This window comes from Crinia signifera, chromosome 9, assembly GCF_055691185.1.
Source record: "Crinia signifera chromosome 9, ASM5569118v1, whole genome shotgun sequence".
NCBI lineage: Eukaryota > Metazoa > Chordata > Amphibia > Anura > Myobatrachidae > Crinia > Crinia signifera.
Genome location: NC_139225.1, coordinates 7,774,576 through 7,795,626, shown reverse-complemented (window position 1 = coordinate 7,795,626; position 21,051 = coordinate 7,774,576). Strand labels below are relative to the sequence as shown.

The following is a 21,051-nucleotide window of genomic DNA, read 5'->3' as shown; positions in this document are numbered from 1 at the left end:
CACTTACCCAAAATACATTTCAGTCTTTACAATGTTGACCATTGTATCCAAGCAAGCAAAGGGTGACTACTATCTATATTCAGGCAGACGGGCCACCAAGTCGACTTATTGTCCTCATAATTGACATTTAAAATTGTGTTATGTTTTTATTTTTTACATTTTGTCCAGTTGTTTGCCGGAAATTGGGTTTTATTTTTTCACCATCTTATTGAAGCTCTTGTAATTGTTTTCTTCATTGGCAGATTTTTTTCCCTTTTTCTTTACAGAACATAGTTTTAGTAAAGTAGCAATGGTTGAAAAAGTAACTCGATGCACTATATATGTTTGTCATATTTAACATATAACCCCACATAGTATACATGGAAGGGAGAGGGTGTATGGGCAAGCATAGGCTGCATGCCAAAATAGAATATTTGAACATTCACATCAGTCCCAGCCCCAGTGGAGCGTACAGTCTACATTCCCTACCACATGTACACACACACACACATTCATTCTAGGGTTAATTTTGTTGGGAGCCAATTAACCTACCAGTATATTTTTAGATTGTGGGGGAAAACCGTAGTACCTAGTACTAGTGTATTAAAAAATGAGCCATTTACACACATAGGAGGAAACTTACTAAGATCGAATGGGTACGAATGCACCCATTCTTACCCATTCAATCTTAATCACGGCCAGGATCCGGTTTACAGCAAATTTATAAACAGCCGAATCCAACCAATTTGCCGTTTTTAAGAACAGCAAGCTCAGCCAAATTCAGCTTTACCAATGATTAAACCGTCGCGTTCCATCAGATCGTCTAATTTACTATAATTCATATGGCTGAATTTGTCCATGAATTATAGTAAAAAAAAAATAGGCCATATTCTCCATTCGTATTCGATGAAGTCAGCTTGTATCAGTGAGCAAAAAAAAATTGTGCTAATTGTAGTCTGTGCAAAAACAGGGGCCCTGGGTTTTGTGGATATCTGTGCAGGCCTCTGTGTAAAAAATAGACTAAACAAATAAATTGGTGTGGGGACCAGCACCACGAGCATTAACAGCGCAAGGCTCTTGAGATGGTCCTGGTTCTGGAAATACAGGTGGCAAAATAACTGTGTACACCCTGTATTTCCAAACCAGTACTGGGCTCTTGGAATGGTCCTGGTTACAAAAATACATAGGACAAAAAGATTAGGGGTCCCCCATGTTTTTTATTAAATAGCACCAGGCTCCAACAGCTATCAGGTTTATACCATAGCTGGGGGACACTTTTGATATAAAAACACCCACTTTGCGGCCAGGCTGATTTGCCGGTTTCCACCATAGACTTCTTTGTTAAAGTCTTAACATAGACATCTATGGTGAGAGTCAGCCAAAGACGCAAATGTTCAATTCATAACATGCACATCTATGGAGGAGCACATAGTCTATCTACTGAAGCTCGCTCCTTATAGGCTGAGGGGATTCTCATTGACTGATGTTAGCAGGGAATTTGTATAAAACATGTTATTATTATATTGATGTTAACATATACTGTATGCCTACCCATTGCGCATCCAATCCTTTGTCAGGTACCATGATCGTCTTCCGTTTGCATCACAATAAGTGCCTAATGTTACATACACATATGTACAGTGCACCATGCATACTCTCCTGCATGCATGCTTCCGCCACCTACAGTATACTGTGGGTGACATTTAATAGGATGCGATTTTTAGTAACATTTTGAAATCGCACCTTATCGCACTTTTTATTTTTTGCAGTTTTCCGCATCTCATTAAATATGCGAATTTGGAAAAAAGTGCGATTTCTGCTATTTTTTGCCTAAAATTTGCACAAATCACATTTTCTCATCTCATTAAATGTCACCCTGTGTGTTTACAGTGCTACACATATTAACTATCTTGCATCTTGCACCAGAAAGGTGACTACTGTCTATCTATGCCTTATCATTGGTGGTTAGAGAGCAAGGGATCCAGTGAATATGTCCTTATATAAAGTTTCTCCATATTGTTTCATAATGTGTATTGCCTATCACGTCGTCTTTTTTTTTTTTTTTACTGAATTACATAAACATAAATCTTGAACACATAAAGAATATAACCAAAAAAAAAGAATAATACAGAATAATACAATAGTTTAATTTATTTGTTGAAAACTTTAAAATATGTGCTGTAAAGCTTTAGAGATGAACTATGAACACTTCCACAAAATATCTGAGTAAAATTTATTTAACAACCTTTTAACAGCCAATATAAGAACACAGAAGTATGGCTTAACTTTGGAATGGTGTTAGAAAAAAACAAAACTATCATCTGACTATTTTAAATAAACATACTCACAGGTCACCCACTCATGTCGTCGTTTTTTTTTTGTTGTTGTTGTTTTTTTGTTTTTGTCTTTTTTTCACATAAATGTTAAGCATGGAAACTTGTCATGGACCAAAACACAAGAAGTAATGGTACATTATATTAAAAAGCCATTAAATATATAATTAATAACACTCAGTAAAGAGCCACAATTATATTAAAATAAATCTGAACTTTCCAATACTATAGGTTAAATACTTCACCATAGTTTTTTTTTTTTTTTCTGGACAGGCAGCATTAATAAAAATGATCTCACTTTTTTGCATAGTCTCTAGTTGATGAGGAACAATCTCTTGAAGGCTGTAAAATAGAGTCACTTCTTGAAGAGGCTGCTCAAGCCCGCTTAGCATGGAGCATTTCAATTAACAAGTTGTTGCATGGGACTTCCCCACTAAGGTGCTTGTGGTAGAGATACTCTTCTGCCTGCATGCTAATGGAGCGGATTTCAGCTAACCGTAGCAGAAGCAGGCGGTACTTGTCCGTACAATGAGGATAGTGGCACATGGTATATTCCAGGAGGGCAGAGTTGATCTTCTCTTGAGCACTCTTTGCTAAACTGTGGTTCTCCAGGAACTTTTCATCTGTCAAACAGAAAACAGAATAATTAGTCGCCAATAAATGATAATCCCATTACATCAGAAAATGGTAAATAGAAGTATTGTAGCCCTTTTTTGTTGTTGTTGTCTTTCAGCTTGGTGGTATGCTGATTAAATATATAATTGATTATACTTAAATCAAATGATTTAAAACCCCTGTATGTTACCTTTAATACGATTGATGTTGTAATGGAATCTGACAACATTTCTAAAAATAAGCAGTTTTGAAGACTGCAGTTCTATATAGATATGTGCAGGTTCTGATTTACTCTGATTTCAAAGAAGGATCTTATTGGCTATCCCAAATTACATGACAGTTGTTGACAGTTGATGGCCAATAAGATCCTGCTTTGAAATCAGAGTAAATCAGAGCCTACACATCTCTAGGTCTATTAGGTCTATACATTTCCAAACACAACTCAACATAAAATATCACAATGGTGATCAAAGCGTGGTGAGCGCAGCAAGCCCCGCAAGGGGACGCGGTCTCATAAGAAAAACGGGAGCCCAGATATTACATAAGTACCAAAATCTGGTTAATTATTAGAGCAAATGACAGTTGACCATTTGCTTTGAAGTGCTGGAAAACTGACAAATGCAGTCCTTCAGCTATTATCAGGTTTTTGCTCCAACCAGCCAGATCGGACAATAAATCTTTAGGCGTATAGTCCATAGACCCATAAGCCTTGGAAAGAGATAAACGTGGATGGACATTCTGGGTGGAATTTAATAAGATTAAAGATTCAGGAAGTGAGAGATTTGGTAAGAAATCTCCAGGTTTTTTTTAAAGCGGCAATCATTTACACTGCAAAACCAGTTTGATTTTAAAGTGCAAATGATTGCCGCTTTAAAAAAAAACTGGAGATTTCTTACCAAATCTCTCGCTTTCTGAATCTCTCATCCTATTAATTTTCCCCTTCTGGATCAACCAAACAGCTCCAAAATGTCATTTTTTTAAACACAGCTTGGCAGTTGTGTAACATGGCAGTTACACATGGCAGTTACATTGCAGAAACCACCTGGATTCATCAAGTATTCTTGCACTAGCATAAGATAAAGTAAATCAGGCATCCGCGGTTGCTCACACTACAACCACTTTGCCTGTCACTGAGAATTGGTTCCAAAGCATTTAAAAAAGTATAGATCAATACGGGATTTTTTTTTATACCAACAGTTTTAGAACAAGTAATATTACTTTTTATTTGACTTATTTAATTTTCTTTTTATTTATACAAAATTATTTATAATTTACAAAAATAATAATCTTTACGTAAGATGCTCTAATTGACCCCATTTATATGTAGTCACAGTGGCGTAACTACTGTAAGGCAGCCCCAGCACCTGCGTGGGGGAGCAAGCAGCAGGGTCTGTGTGGGTGCCAGCACCCGCTCGAAGCACTGACATGATGCTGCCTGCCGCTGCCCACTGGCTGAGCACTGGACGTGTGTCAGCTGCAGCGCGGGTGGGGCCATGACAGAGATGACAAATCCCTCCACTGATTCAATTGACTGTACACAGATCCGGCTATTGGCTACTGTGTACAGGATGGGCGGATAGGCATGCTAGGGCAGCCTGGGATGCGTCTGAGCCAAGGAAAGCAGCAGTGTCTGCTGGTCTCTCTTCCGCTCCCCTGCTTCAGTTTCTCCGTTATGCGTGTGTCGTCATCACATCACACGCTGGGGAAAAATGCTGGAGAGGAGCCTGGAGGGGGCACACACTTTTTGGTAGGGGGGAGCAAAATTTATAGTTACGCAACTGTGTAGACATTTAATTTTATTATGAGCAATGTTACAATTTTATGATGTTAATGTTTTGCTCAGATCTCTTTCCTGCATGAACAAATGCTGCGCCGCCAACCACACGGTCTCTGAAAGACAAGTTCTAAATAATAATCAGTTGTAACCCTCTTAATGCTGCAGTAATAATAATAAAAATGTATATCTATGTCGAGCTGTGCACTCAGCATTATAATAGACTCGCTTGTCTTCGGAAGCCTAGCAACAAAGGGAGAGCGACGATGACACAAACATTTGAATATAGGATTTTATTGCATTATCAGTTTAGTATTTGCAATGATTCATATCTTTTATTTTATTTTATGAGCTTTGGATACGTATATAGGAAAGTCAATGATGAGATTATTATAAAGAAATATATACTGTATTGCATGTCTGGAAACTGATTATACATTTACAATTTGTATATAAACTAATTATGAGCGGTTCAGTTTTGATGTCTTCGTGTAGTACTCATGATTGTTACAAGTATAATCTGAATTCTCTGTTCCCTTCTTTTATGACTATACAACTGCTGTGCTGTGATGAGTTCTACTGCAGATCAAATGTAATCAACAAGCAGCTGCAATACTTTCTACTGTTGTAGCACAAAAAATGATGATTTTTATGCTACACACACACACACACACACACACACACACACACACACAGACACACACACATATATATGGCTTCTATATTGGCCAGGTGTCTTTTATTTTTTAATTGCGTCTGCCCACAAACACTTTTATTGTGTCAGCAAACCTGTCTCCCGGAGGGCACCGATTTTTATATATATATATATATATATATATATATATATATATATATACACTCTATTTTAAGCCGCACAGCTGGAGTGCCGCTACACAAATATATATATCCCGTCATCAGGATAATATACATACATATACATTTCCTGATGATGGGTCACTGATTAATAAACCCAAAATGTTGAAGTTGTGTGGTATGTACGCTTTGTAAGAAGTCCGCCGAGTGCCTGACTGTGGACAGTCTGCATTAATTACTTTTCAGCGCACCACAGCATTAGCAGTTTGTATGGGAGTGCCAACGCTCATGGATTTTACACACACACATATATATATATATATATAATTGGGAAAAACTCACGCCACTCTCTCAGAAGATGCACTGGACCCCGGTGCCCTTGATGAAGTATTGGTTCTATTGGGAAAAACTCACGGCACTCCGGGGAAACTTTTCAAATATTGTATTCAAGAAAAAATACACCAATGTTTCGGAGCACTGACGCTCCTTTGTCAAGGTGAAATAGTGTAACAACTTCACCTTGTTTCACCCTGACAAAGGAGCGTCAGTGCTCCGAAACGTTGGTGTATTTTTTCTTGAATACAATATTTGAAAAGTTTCCCCGGAGTGCCGTGAGTTTTTCCCAATTGTACCAATACTTCATCAAGGGCACCGGGGTCCAGTGCATCTTCTGAGAGAGTGCCAGGCCGTCACCTACACACACATATATATATATATATATATATATATATACACACTAGTGAATACGTATAACTTTATTGCTCGAGTCACCTATGAGATAGGCTGGTGGTTAATATACCTAGTGAAAACCGCACAAAAATTTGTCCAGCAGATTTTGAGATTAGCACTTTCAGGCAGATAGACAAACGCGTTTTTATACAATGCAAGGATAATATGGGGAATTGAAACTTTGAGATGATGTAAGCGTGTCAGCTTCATTACTTAATGCCGAAAGTGCCACCAATCTGAACTGTTTTTATATATATATATATATATATATATATATATATATATATATATATATATAGATGGATGGAACCGGCACTCCAGCAGAATGGTAAGGTATAGGACCGGGGTGCTGCCCACGAAGGGAATGTGAGGGGGTTGAACAGCAGCACTCACTCGGATTTCTGTAAACAAACAACTCAGGACACACTTCGACCTTGTTTATATTTATATGTGTGTGTGTGTGTGTTTTTGTTTTTTTAATCCAATATTTTGATTTAGGGTTCAAATCTAAATAAGTTTCTAGGGTCTTTTTCTGAAACATGGCCACAGTTACCATAAAAACCATATGGAATATATGTAACATTATTTATATATATGCAATGTAGTTGTTTGGCATTCCGGACAATAGACAACTGCTGGGGTGCCCTCCTCATAGATAATGTACAGACAAACCTTTAGTCTGGAACATCTAGAATAGAGAGAAAGACGGCACTCATCGGCCTTAGAAATCTTTGTATTTAAGGTGTGATCACACTTATGCCATTACAGGTTGCCAATGTAATGTTTCAAGGCTAACTGCCTTTTATTCAAGACAAATGGAATTTCCATACTTAGGCCCTTATTCTGGTTGGTGCGGCCAGAGCCGCACACGGGGCTCCGGCCGCACAAACCAATCCCCGCCCACGATACGGATCGCCACGGCCGTCCGTACACGGACGGCTGGCGATCCGCAAGAAAATGGTGGGGCGTACGCCTCCACCATGGTGGGAGCTGCCCCCTGCATTCGATGGTCGTCGACCATCGAAGGCAGGGCCGCACGCCCCACCAGGTCCCGCAAGCTGAGACCACACGGACAATCGTCCGTGTGATAGCTTGTATGGGGCCGGAGAACTGACATCCGGCGACGTCAGCTTTCCGCCCCCATCACTGGCGTCATACCCTCATTAGCATGCATACGCCCCGCGTTTGCATGGGAACGCCCATGAAACGCGGGGCGTATGCATAGGGAAATGAGGGTATGAAGCCCCTCACGCCCCTATACGCCCCCTTTGCGGCGGACGAACTACGTCTGCGGCGAATTGGGCTGCACATGCGCAGATTGACCTCTGCGCATGTGCAGACTGAAAACATCGGCGGTACGGCCGCACGCGGGCCGTACCGCACGATGCAGAATAAGGGCCTTAATGAGATGTGAGTAAAGTGCACAATGCTATGCAAAACTACTGAGCAATCTTTGGTTTGCTGATGCAGTTGTTGTTGTTGTTCTCAGTCTTGCCGTGGTGTATGACCTGTGGCATGAAATTGTCTTCCACAACCCAACCATTGTGGCAGAGTTACACAGCTTACATAGAAACATAGAAACATAGAATTTGACGGCAGATAAGAACCACTTGGCCCATCTAGTCTGCCCCCTTTTTAAACATCATTTTTTGTAAGGATATCAATATGCCTATCCAAAGCATGTTTAAATTGTACTACTGTATTTGCCGCTACCACCTCTGATGGGAGGCTATTCCACTTATCTGATACTCTTTCTGTGAAGTAATTCTTCTTCAAATTTCTCCTGAATCTTCCTCCCCCCAGTGTCAGTGCATGTCCTCGTGTTCTGTTGCTCCACTTCCTGTGAAGAATGTCTCCCACCTGTACCTTCCTCCCTCTAGTGTCAGTGCATGTCCTCGTGTTCTGTTGCTCCACTTCTTGTGAAGAATGTCTCCCACCTGTACATTGTTAAAGCCCTTCATATATTTGAAAGTTTCTATCATGTCCCTCTTTTCTCTTCTCTACTCCAAAATATACATATTAAGTTTTAGTCTTTCCACGTTTTGTGATGTAGGCCATGCACCATTTTAGTTGCCCTTCTTTGTACAGTCTCTAATGTATTTATATCCTTCTGAAGATATGGCCTCCAGAACTGAACACAGTACTCTAGATGAGGTCGTACCAGTGACCTATACAGTGGCATTATTACTTCTTTCTTTCTACTGCTGATACCTCTCCCTATGCAACCAAGCATTTTACTTGCCTTCTTCATTGCTTTGTTACATTGCCTACCTGCCTTTAGGTCCCCCGAAATAGTGACACCTAGATCCCTCTCTTCCTCAGTAGTTTTCATTATAGTGCCATTTATATTATATTTAGTATTTTTTGATTCGTGAGACCCAAGTGCATGATTTTGCATTTTTTGGCAGTTAATGACTGTGTTTCAACCTACATATGAAAATGATGATCATTATCACCTGGTTTGATTGCTTAATCATGAAACCTGAAACTATAATCCTACAAATTTCATGACTACAGTATGTACAAGTGTACCTAGAAGAACTTATGCTTTTTTTTTCTTCAAGGCAATGGGTTGTCACACTAAATTTTGATATGATTTAGATTTTTTTTCTGTTCATTCTCTTTACAGTTTCATAATTGAAAAATAGAAATATTTAATACCTCTATTCTTGAAACCTTTCTTACTTTGCAGCATTTTTTCCACACCTACCAAAGATTTTACATATATGTATAGATGCAGGGGGGTGGCGGCACTCACAGGTTTTAAAGACGACTCAGAGACTTTTTGCACATTGTATTGTTTGTTTACAAAATGAAGTAAAAAAATTGACAATATCCCATTTACATGCTCAACTTTGCTAATGCACTGGGGGCCTTATTTTGGTTCATTCTTTCTGACAAAATCCTTCTTAGATGGAAAAAAACATGTGCACTGCAGGGGGGGCAGATGTAACATGTGCAGAGAGAATTAGATTTGGGTGAGTAATTTTGTTTCTGTGCAGGGAAAATACTGACTGCTTTATTTTTACACTGCAATATAGATCTCACTTTGAAGTAAAACCCCACCCAAATCTAATTCTCTTTGCACAAGTAACACCTGCCCCACCTGCAGTGCACATGGTTTTGCCCATCTAAGAAGGATTTTGTCAGAAGGAATGAACCAAAATAAGGCCCTGTATCCGATCAGTGTACGAAGAACATGGGGGATTCCACACGCTAATAAGACTAGCAGCACTACCACCATTGCTGCTACCTGACACTTAAAACAGAGCCCGCTCACCTACTTATGGAGACTTCATACTTGACCAAAATCAATAAATGCGGTACCATGTGAAAGATTACATTCTCCCCTTCTAACAAATTGTTAATTTGCAATTGCACTTTGAACTGTTAGTTTACAAAATCAATTACAGTGTTGGGGTACCACATCCCCACCCGCTGGAATTATGCGTGTCCCCTCGCATTGCATAACATGAGGAAACAATAGAACCATAATAACATTTAAAACAGTTTTAGATTTCACAATCTTTAGCATAACTTGTTGAAGAACCGGCCGCCAGAGCCACATCCCTGCTTACAAAGATTTGAGGCATACAGTGGGAAGAAAGGCTGCTTATCTTCCAGACCTCAGGTGCAGACACAGCATTGGGGATTGCAGCAGAGGTCTCTGTACACAAGCTTATGGTGCCCACACACGTAGCGATGTCAGGCCATTTTCTGAGCAATGTTACAACATACAGAACATGCCCCTACTTTGCTCCGTGTGTTGGGGCAAAGCAATAGCGATGTGTGGCACCATGTGTTGCTACCGCACCGGTGATCAAGTTAATTACCGGTGTCAGGGCCAGTGTTCTCAGTGGAAAATACTGGCCCTGACAGATCATTCAGCACTGATCCATCACTGTGTGCTGAGGGAACCTGCTGAGAGCTCTGAGAGATCTAACATCGCTCAGCAGGGTCACTGCATGTGTAGGACCCATAAGTGCATAGACCCATATTGCTTTCCACTTTATCTCTCTCCAAGCTTTGATAACTACCCCTAAATGAGACAAAAATTCAGCTGTGATCCGATTCAATTGTTATCACACATTATATAAATGCATACATATGGAAATGGTGGGGCGGCACTCCGACCAGGTGTGCAGGCTGTGTCTTCCAATGATGCGGTGCCCCCCGTGTGAGGTAGCCTGAGAGGAGCTCAGGATATACGGAGCTTGGTTACCGCGGCACTCGTCACAACAATAAAATAAATGCCAGGAGACTGGAAGGATTCCCAACGTTTCGAGGCGGTGTGCCTCTTTATCAAGGTGCAGAAAGACCCTTTCTGGTAACCAAGCTCCCTATATATATATATATACACACTAGTGACTATGTATAACTTTAGTGCTCGAGTCACCTATGAGATAGGCTGATGGTTAATATACCTAGTGAAAACCGCACAAAAATTTGTCCAGCAGATTTTGAGATTAGCACTTTCAGGCAGATAGACAAACGCGCTTTTATAAAATGTAAGGATAATATGAGGAATTTGAAACTTTGAGATGATGTAAGCGTGTCAGCTTCATTACTTAATGCCGAAAGTGCCACCAATCTGAACTGTTTATATATATATATATATATATATATATATATATATATATATATATATATACAGTATATGTGTGTGTGTTTTTTGTTTTTGTTTTTTTAATCCAATATTTTGATTTAGGGTTCAAATCTAAATAAGTTTCTAGGGTCTTTTTCTGAAACATGGCCACAGTTACCATAAAAACCATATGGAATATATGTAACATTATTTATATATATGCAAGGTAGTTGTTTGGCATTCCGGACAACAGACAGGTGTATGCCGGTCACAGCATGGGCCCACCACAGACAGGTGAATGCCGGTCACACCATGGGCCTACAACAGACTGTTGTATGCCTGCACACCATGGGCCCACCACAGACAGATGTATGCCAGTTACTCCATGGGCTTACCACAGACAGGTGTATTCCGGTCCCACCATGGGCCCACCACAGACAGCTGTATGCCGGGCACACCATGGGCACACCACAGACAGGTGTATGCTGGTCACACCATGGACCCACCACAGACAGGTGTATGCCGGTCACACCATCGGCCCACCACAGACAGTTGTAAGCCGGTTATACCATGGGCCCACCACAGACAGGTGTATGCTGGTCACACCATGGGCCCGCCACAGACAGGTGTATGCCGGTCACGCCATGGGCCTCAGACAGTTGTACAGTTGTATGCCGCTCACACCATGGGCCCACCACAGACAGGTGTATGCCGGTCACACCATGGGCCTACCACAGACAGTTGTACAGTTGTATGCTGGTCACACCATGGGCCCACCACAGACAGGTGTATGCCGGGCACACCATGGGCATGGTGAGCAGTGAAGCTTAAAACAAAAGAAGGATAAAGTTCAAGTAATGCTACTTGCACAACCAAACCCGAACAATGCCGGTTACCTCAGCTAGTAACAAATCTATATCTCAAACAGGGCCGGTGCTAGTGTGTTTGGCGCCCCCCTGCAAACTAAAAATTTGTGCCCTCAATGCCTGCTGAAGGCGCACGATGAAAAAACACATAATGGGCTTAGTAGCAGCAATACCATATGTAGATATGTAGACATTTTTATGCCCTGTGTTAGAAAACGAATTGGTACCTCCACACACAAACACACACACAGACACCAAAACTAGTGATGGCAAAATTTACACCGTAAATCCTATTACAGATGATTGCCACACACCGTAGTGCCCATAACACATTGTCACACACCATATTTCCTATTACATGTTATAACCCACTGTAATGCCTATTACACATTATGCCACAACCGTAATGCCTATAACATATTGGGCCTTATTCTGATCGGTGCGGCCCGATCAGAATATGCGGCCACGACCGTGCAGGCGAATCCCCGCCTTCCATACGGATCGCCACCTCCGTCCGTACACGGATATGTGGCGATCCGCATGAAATTGGACGGGGATACGCCTCCTCCGTCTTGGGAGCAGCCCCTGCATTCGATGGTCGCCGAACATCGAATGCAGGGCCGCACGCTCCACCAGGTCCCGCCACACAAGACCACACGGACACTTGTCCGTGTGAAATCATGTATGGGGGCGGGCAGCTGACATCCGGCGATGTCAGATGCCCGCCCCCTACACACGCGTCACGGCCTCATTACCATGCATACGCCCCGCGTTTGCATGGGAACGCCCATGAAACGCGGGGCGTATGCATAGGGTAATGAGGCGAAGTAGCCCCTCACGCCCCTCTACGCCCCCTGTGCGGCGTCTCAAGAATACGTGCGGCGAAATCGCCTGCACATGCGCAGAGTGACCTCTGCACATGCGCAGACGATCACCATCGGCGGGACGACCGCATGCGGAGAAATCCGCACCGATCAGAATAAGGGCCATTATAACACATGCCATAATGCCTAATACATATTATACCACACACCGTAATGCCGATTATATATTATGCCACATAAGTGGCGCTTACCTACATGCTCATTGCCAGGAGTTATATGCTCGTTGCCAGGGGTTTCTTGCTCAAATACAGGGGTTACATGCTCCTTACTAGGGGTTTCATGCTCGTTGCCACGGAGTTACCATTTAATGCTTATATAGTAAAGGTAGATAGCAGTTTTGGCAGTACTGGGGCAAGGAGGGGGTTAGGGTCAGGCAATATATATATAAATATATATACATATATGTATAGATAATGATGTCTTACATTTAATTTGTGTGGTTTTAGATAAGCATATTTAATTGCTTTTAAAATAAGCAGTTTATCTATAATAATAATAATAATAATAATAATAATAATAATATAATAATAATTTTATTTATATAGTGCTCTTTCTCCAATAGGACTCAAGGCGCTTAACAGATAGAATGAATGTAATACAGTACAGAAAAGCTTTTCATAAACAATACTTAAGGGACTGAAGGAAACGCTTAAGTAAATAGGAAGGTCTTGAGTCTGTTTTTGAAGCATTCTAGAGTGGGGGTCTCTCGAACTGTGCGGGGAAGTGAGTTCCATAAAGTCGGAGCTGAATGGCTAAAAGCTCGACCCCCAGATGAATTACGGGAGATCCTAGGTACTGCTAAGTCCTTCATCTACAGACCGCAGTAATCGGGGGGGACAGTATGGAATCAGAAGCTGCTTCAGGTACCTTGGGCCTTGGTCATGTAGGGCTTTGAAACTCAGTAGATTGATCTTGAAAATTATTCGCCATTTTATTGGCAGCCAGTGAAGGGAGTAGAGAATGGGAGTTATGTGGCTAGAACGGGGCTGGTTAGTTAACAGCCTGGTAGCTGTGTTTTGTACCAGCTGTAATTGGTGCAGTTCTTTTGCTGGTAGACCAAGGTAAAGGGCATTGCAGTAATCCAAACGAGATGATACAAATGCATGTATGACTTTTGGCAGGTCTTAAGATGGGATTAAGTGTTTGATTCTGGCTATGTTCCTCAGATGAAAGAATAAGGATTTGATTGTGGCTGATAACTGATGTTTAAGTGTCAATCCACCATTTAGTACCACGCCAAGATTCCGCACATGATCAGAGTTTTGTGATTCTGTACCCCCAAGTGTCAGTCCAGTTGGGTGGCTGTGCTGCAGTCTTGTCCTTTGATGTTGAGGTCCTATCATTAAGACCTCTGTTTTATCAGGATTCAGTCTCCAACTGGCACTCATCCATTCCTGGAGCTCAGCTAGACAGCCATTTAGGGTTGCTATTGGGTTTACAGTGCCTGGAGCAAAGGGCAAGTACAGCTGTGTGGCATCTGCATAGCAGTGGTAGACAAGGCTATGGCGCCTAATTATTTCACCCAGTGGCAGCATGTACACTGCAAAAAGCATGGGGGATAATATAGAACCTTGTGGGACACCGCATGGCAATGGCACGGATGAAGATGAGTATACTCCAGATGAAACTCTCTGTGACCTGCCAGCAAGAAATGATTTAAACCAGCTTAGTACTGTGCCATCCAGTCCACAGAAATTTTTTAGGCGTTCAATCAGAAGCCCATGGTCCACAGTATCAAATGCTGCAGAGAGATCCAAAAGGATTAGGATTGAGCAGTCACCTCGGTCTCTTGCCATCAGAAGATCGTTTAGCACATATACCAGGGCTGTTTCAGTGCTATGTCTTCTCCTGAATCCCGATTGGAATGGATCATACACATCATGAGATATCAGGCGGGTTTCTAGTTGATTTGCAACCACTTTTTCAATAACTTTTCCTAGAAAAGGAAGGTTTGATACCGGTCTGTAGTTGCTCATGCAGTCTGGGTCTAAATTGGTTTTTTTAAGAAGAGGTCTAACAATTGCTTCCTTTATAGGTTGAGGAAAAATTCCTGTCTGCAAAGAGCACTGAACAATTTTTGCAAAGACAGGGCCAATTATATCCATGCACCCTATTAGGAGCTTGGTTGGGGCAGGGTCCAGATCACAGGTTATAACTCTGCTTTTCCTGGTGGTCTAGGGTGAAAGCACTCAGCAAGTGTTTATTACCAGACAACCTACCCCTACCCCCTTTCCTAGCAGTTTTGGGGTTGGTGGCAGCCAGCCCAGTACACCTACCCCAGGCAGTGAAGAGAAAGCAGGGCTGGTCCATGCTGTAGCTGCAGCTCCAGTCATGTCCTGCGCATGTCACACAGGCAGCGCAAAGCACAGCAACATTGCAGCTGCCCCAGCAGTGTCCAGGCTATTACTGAAAATACTGGTAACTGGGACACTCGCGTGGGGAAGACCCGATTAAGCGATTAAGTAGTCAGCTCTGCGTTGTTGCTGTGCTTCCGGCACCGCTGTCTGTATGACAGGCACAGTACAGGAGGCACTGTGTCTCGGCAGAAGCAGAGTGGTAGTGCAGGGAGAGGCTTGAGCGCCTCTTCAGTCCGGCGCCTCCCTGCACCGCAGGAGCCACTGAGTGGGTAGCGCCGGTCCTGATCTCAAAGCTAGTGACAGGACAACATGTATATATGTGCTCGTCAAGATGATACCATACCGGGAAATGATCTTCTTCAGGGAGTTTGCAGTAGCGTTATAATAACAATGCTTAGTCAGTAAAGTCAATTGTCATTTGCAGCCATCTGTCTCTAGAGGAATTGCTTAAAGGTTATATTTATCTACTACATTTACAAAGCACATTACCTATAAGCGACAGTATATGAAATCTGAGGCTGTTATTTAAAAAAATCAAACTTATGTCACCATCTAGAAAAAAAATCTTTTTTTTTAATTTTTTTTTTGCTAGATTGGAACAGTTTGCTAAATAAAAGCCACACATTTCGATATTCCTGCGGTTAGTTTACAATAACTATAAAGACGTCGCATTGATGAATGTCAAAATAATACCTTACGGCTCGATCGACTGTCGTTGTCTAACTCACCTGATTCTCGAGAGGCCCTATTCAACATTTAATTGAATATCTGAATAATCTTTTCATTCCGCCAAGCCACAAAGAATGTTGGCTAAATAATGTTGACTCACTTCATACGGAGGCAGCAAGCAGTTGGTCGCGTTACAATGGAACTCATCACTTATACAGACGTGCTTCGGATTATTTCTATGCCCTCAAGTGTTCTCCTCATTCAGAACTGCTTTTGTTTAGCAGAAGCTGTTGGAAATGGTTAAGGGAATGTGCCGGCTTATAAAAAGCCCTTTCCCCCCTTCTGCAGTGACTGCTGTATGAATGCAAGACATGAAATCGAATGACAGGTCAACCCATTAAGGCTCTATTAAGCCCTTCTACAGAATGGATGCTTACCTGAGTGAACTTCATAAATATTGCTGTTTTGAGAAGCTTCAATATTAATTAAAACACTTTACCTGCTCAGGAGAGAAATCTATTTAGCGGCACAAATAGAAGCCTCTCCAGTCAATGCCTTCGCTTTGATTGTGTGGGAGATGTGGAAATTCTCTTGATCAAAGCAATTGCTTTCGTGAATGTGAGATGAAACTCAGCTCGGTACAGCTGAGCCTGCGGCGGCAATGAATGTACAGAGGTGAGGGAAGGAGCGTTAGTAATAGAATATAAACATTAGCAAGGAGCCTTACCAAACAGGGCATTTGTGGGTATTGTTCCGTATGGCATTCTTAGATGTGCGTGGTGGACACTACCAGCGGAGGTAATTTTGTGACTCTCTCTGAAGATAGTAGGTTCATAAATGGAGTGATACAAGGTGAATAAGCCTGCAGAATAACAAAACTGTATATATATATATATATATATATATATATATATATAAATATATACATATATATATATAGATAGATAGATAGATAGATAGAAGAGAAAGGGGGGCAATTGGGGTGCGCTACCGAGAACATACAATGTACCTCCCAAACTTATATCACGATAAAATCACAGACACTATCTGAAATACATTTCCTTGTTTTCAGTGTTGGTAGTATTCACAATGATTAAGCACAGTCCGTTTCAGGATGAATCGTCTTTTTATTTCAACAAAAAACCCGACGCGTTTCGTCTCTAAGACTTCATCAGGGGTAAAACCAATTGGAATAATTTCTGAACAGACGGTCCTAATGAGAATCTCTGCTGTTCATTATTCAATAATAAAAACACATTATTATAAGGATATTTTTGAGTGTAATCCAGTAGGGAATAATTCTGGTCTATATTGGAAATTAATATCTGAGCGGTTTTATTGATCCGTGTAAATAAAAGAAAAGAATTTCAGGACACTCTCTGTGGGTCCTTTTCTGAATGCAGAGCAAGGAGGTTACCCACAGAGAGTGTCCTGAAATTCTTTTATTTTATTTACACGGATCGATAAAACCGCTCAGATATTAATTTCCAATATAGACCAGAATTATTCCCTACTGGATTACACGCAAAAATATCCTCATAATGATGTGTTTTTATTATTGAATAATGAACAGCAGAGATTCTCATTAGGACCGTCTGTTCAGAAATTATTCCAATTGGTTTTACCCCTGATGAAGTCTTAGAGACGAAACGCGTCGGGTTTTTTGTTGAAATAAAAAGACGATTCATCCTGAAACGGACTGTGCTTAATCATTGTGAATACTACCAACACTGAAAACAAGGAAATGTATTTCAGATAGTATCTGTGATTTTATCGTGATATAAGTTTGGGAGGTACATTGTATGTTCTCGGTAGCGCACCCCAATTGCCCCCCTTTCTCTTCTATCCGTATATTGTTCCTCACTAACAGGAGGAATTATTGGTGGTGCTGCACACACAACTAAGCGCAATTCAGAGTCAAACCCCCCTTTTTTCATATAGATATATATATATATTTATTTAGTGGTCCAATAAAGGTGATGTGTACTACTCAGCTCCCAAAATAGGCATTCCTATTTTGGGAGCTGTGCAGTACACATCACCTTTATTGGTCCACTAATGCCCTTATGGGTTTCCACCAAAATTTGAAGGCCGTTATCTTGCCTAACCTTAAGAACCCTGGTAGTTCTTAAAAAACATCAACTGGTGGATATGTTGATCGATACATTAATAGATCCACGGGATCCAATACCTTCAGATCACTCTTTTCCTTTGAAGAACCCCAGTCTCAATTTATGATCGTGTGATCATCATATTCAACTGTTGTACCGTGTCCCTGATGAAGTCACGTCAATGACGAAACACGTTGGGTTATTGGGCTAATTACGATATTTGTCTATATTGAATGTCAACTGTATAAGAGGATACCTTATGTTGTTGATACACTGAAATTGTATCACACAAACCTTGACTGATTACTGCTATGCCCCGAGGGCATTTTTATTCAATGCAAAAAGTTTTCATTGTGACTTTAATTCTTTCTGATTAATAAGATAAGGTTTGGAGGACCCTGAACCCCCCTTTTTTCCATGGGGCCAATGTTTTTGCTTTGCTTTGCGCATCTCATGTGCATGCGCTTGGTGTGTGCGTCCGCACACCAGAGAGCCCGCAGGGGGGGTGGTGGTGGCTGGTCCATTAGCACAGTGGTTCCCAACCTGGGGTACTAGTACCCCTGAGGGTACTCTGCAGACCAGTTGGGGGTACTTGAAAATAATATTGGTAATGGCGGACGATGAAAAGGTATTTTGATGGCTGAAGACCCATTGCCATGGAGACAAACCATGTTGTGTCATATGCCTGACCAGCAATCCACTGGGAGCTTCCCATGCTGCCCTTAGACATCAGCATTCATCTGCCCAGTACTGACAAAGGTGGAGGAAGCAGCGGCATTAATCCTACCGGTGTTAGCGGGAATCCTGGAGATAATACACAACCAGTGTCTAGACACAGAAGGGCATGAATCCTTGCTGTATACTACTCCTCCGCTCCTCCTTAATATAAGGACATGCATAAGGATCCGCATACCGCAAAGTACTGTCCATATTTCAAAATGAGAGGAGAGGGTACTTATCAATGAAAAGCCTAATCAAGGGGTACGGGAGAGAAAAAAGGTTGGGAACCACTGCATTAGCATATGGGAATGCCCAGTGTTTAATAGGCATTCCCATGAGAATGGAGCCATTGCGCACATGCGGGGGGCAGGCAGTTGACATCACCAGATGTCAGCTGCCCGCCTACTTCCCCCCTGAGCTTACCACCATTCGCAAGGCAGGATTTGGGTCACTCACAAGGATGCAAATTTGCATCGGAGCGAATGAACCAGACTACCCCCCTAAGTATCTGTGGGTGGAATGTACTAAGAATACTGCCAACAGGAGCTATCCTGTATAATATGCATTGGGAGTCCGTCTGCGCATTGTGATGCAGGACGCCGCGGGAGGTGCTTAGAGAACTCCGAATGGAAAGGTGGAAAAGTCCTCCACAACCCTCATCTGTAAGGGGTCTGCAGGGACCATATGCTGCGATTGTCATTGCGATTGTCACCCTCTGATCTGAAGTGCCTGTATTACTGGCATTGGTCAGCAGTGGTGTGGCCCTAATGATACAATCACCTGTACCATGCCCCTGTACAGCCTCCTCATGTTAGTCCCACCCGCCCCTTATTTGTGCCGGCCCCACCCCTTGCTTTGCCAAGGATAGGACAGCCAGAAAGTCGTGAACCCTGCCTAACGGGTCAATTTATTAATATTGTTCTTAATACACTGTATCTGTTGCATTTTAAAGCAATAGGAAACAAGTTAAATATTTTATTTTAAATGTGTCTCTTGTCGAGACATTGGTTCCATCCTGGTGAAGAGCTAAGGACATTAGGATAGCTCACACTCTTGCAGATACGGACAATGCCTCTTTAATTCACCACTGTGGCCATTGAGTCATGCTTGTATGGGTATTCACTGACTCAAAGAATCCTGCTCTGGACATAAACCATACAACCTGTAGCCCCCAGGTTGTCTTTAGATGCTGTTAGCTGCCTGCCCCAAGCTCTGAAAGCGAAGCATTTTGGAGCTAGGTACATTATGAGGGACCCTATAGACAGTTATGAGGACTGCTTTTGTAATATATGCTAATAAACCACGCACAAAGCTGCGAATAAGGTCCTTATGCTCAAACTCAAGCTCTCAATCAACATAATGCTAAAGTGACTGCAGGAGGAAGCTTTTGCAGTGGCTGGAGCTACAATGTAGGGGAGAGGAAGTAGTGCAGGGCCAAGAGATGAGAGGAGAACTTTGCTGCTGATGTCCGAGAATTAATCAATCATTTCGTAGAGTTGCTTCCACATGATTATTGTGCTCACCCACTTTGATTATCTCTTTTCAACTGCTCTTCACCCAACAATAGGAAGCTACTGGATTGCATTGTCCAGAGCCAACCCTCACCATGACGGTGCCTGGATACTATTACCACCACCCAGCCCAGTGTTTTTCAACCACTGTGCCGTGGAACACTAGTGTGCCTTGAGCTGTTCTCAAGTGTGCCCCCAGATCTAGAGATGCCCAAACCAGTTTACAGCCACCACCAGTTCAACTGTTATTCACTGGTCTCTTCTTTTCATGTAAAGGGCCAATGTATTTTATTTGTGTTACCTGTGGGGGCCAATGTGTTTTGCCCTGTGGGGATCTCATGGTGTGCCTTGGAAATGTAAAAATCTTATTTAGTGTGCCGCCACGTAAAAAGGTTGAAAATCGCTGACCAATCCATTATGGGTTAACATGAATAATAAGATTAATTGAAAATCATTGCAAGTAAAATATCTAAGGATAATATTGGTTGCACATTAACGCATGAACCAACTTCTCAAAGAAACTTCTGTACTCTTTATTACCTCATTTATTCTTTGTGAAAACAAAGTTAATGGAGAATCGCTTATAATTGACAAGTGTTTTTGTTAACTGCAACTATGTAAGTCATGATTGAGTTGTCCCTGGCACTGATGGGGCAGATTGGAGAACATGAAATCTGTGTTTTTTTTTAATTCCTAATTAGAAATAATCTGCAAGACAGAATGACCGAGAAATTCTTAGATATACTGACGACCATGTTATCAATAATCAAGTGACTGAGATAACCATTCCATAAACAAACATGTACAGCGCTCTGCAATTTAAGGACATAAAAATGAAATTGTTCATAATCCAATTTATCTGTCATTGATGCCCGCTGTCCCGCAATACCCTTGAAAAGAGAGTTTAAAAATGCCATTTGTGGCAGTTTGGGGAGGGGGAGAGGCTAAAATGATGCAATTTGTATAATTTTGCGTTTGCTCCACGCCCGGACTGCAGATCAGTATCTCCTCTGTGGGCTTCTCCCGGATAGGAGGACACCAAAGTAGGCAAGTATGATGAGGGGTGGGTAGGGGCTGCGGAGGAACTACATTGTGTTGAGGTGAG

At 41.9% G+C, this 21,051-nt stretch overlaps 1 protein-coding gene across 2 annotated transcripts in view; it reads right to left on the bottom strand.

The window, feature by feature from the left end:
• Positions 1-2,112: 2,112 nt before the first annotated feature.
• NR5A1 (nuclear receptor subfamily 5 group A member 1) overlaps positions 2,113-21,051 on the bottom strand; it is a 120,496-nt gene continuing 101,557 nt past the window's right edge. For both annotated transcript variants that reach the window (XM_083160994.1, XM_083160993.1), the window contains exon 7: positions 2,113-2,935. In XM_083160994.1, coding sequence (XP_083017120.1) covers positions 2,688-2,935 — 248 coding nt within the window. In that variant the 3' untranslated portion in view covers positions 2,113-2,687. The remainder of the gene's footprint in view (positions 2,936-21,051) is intronic.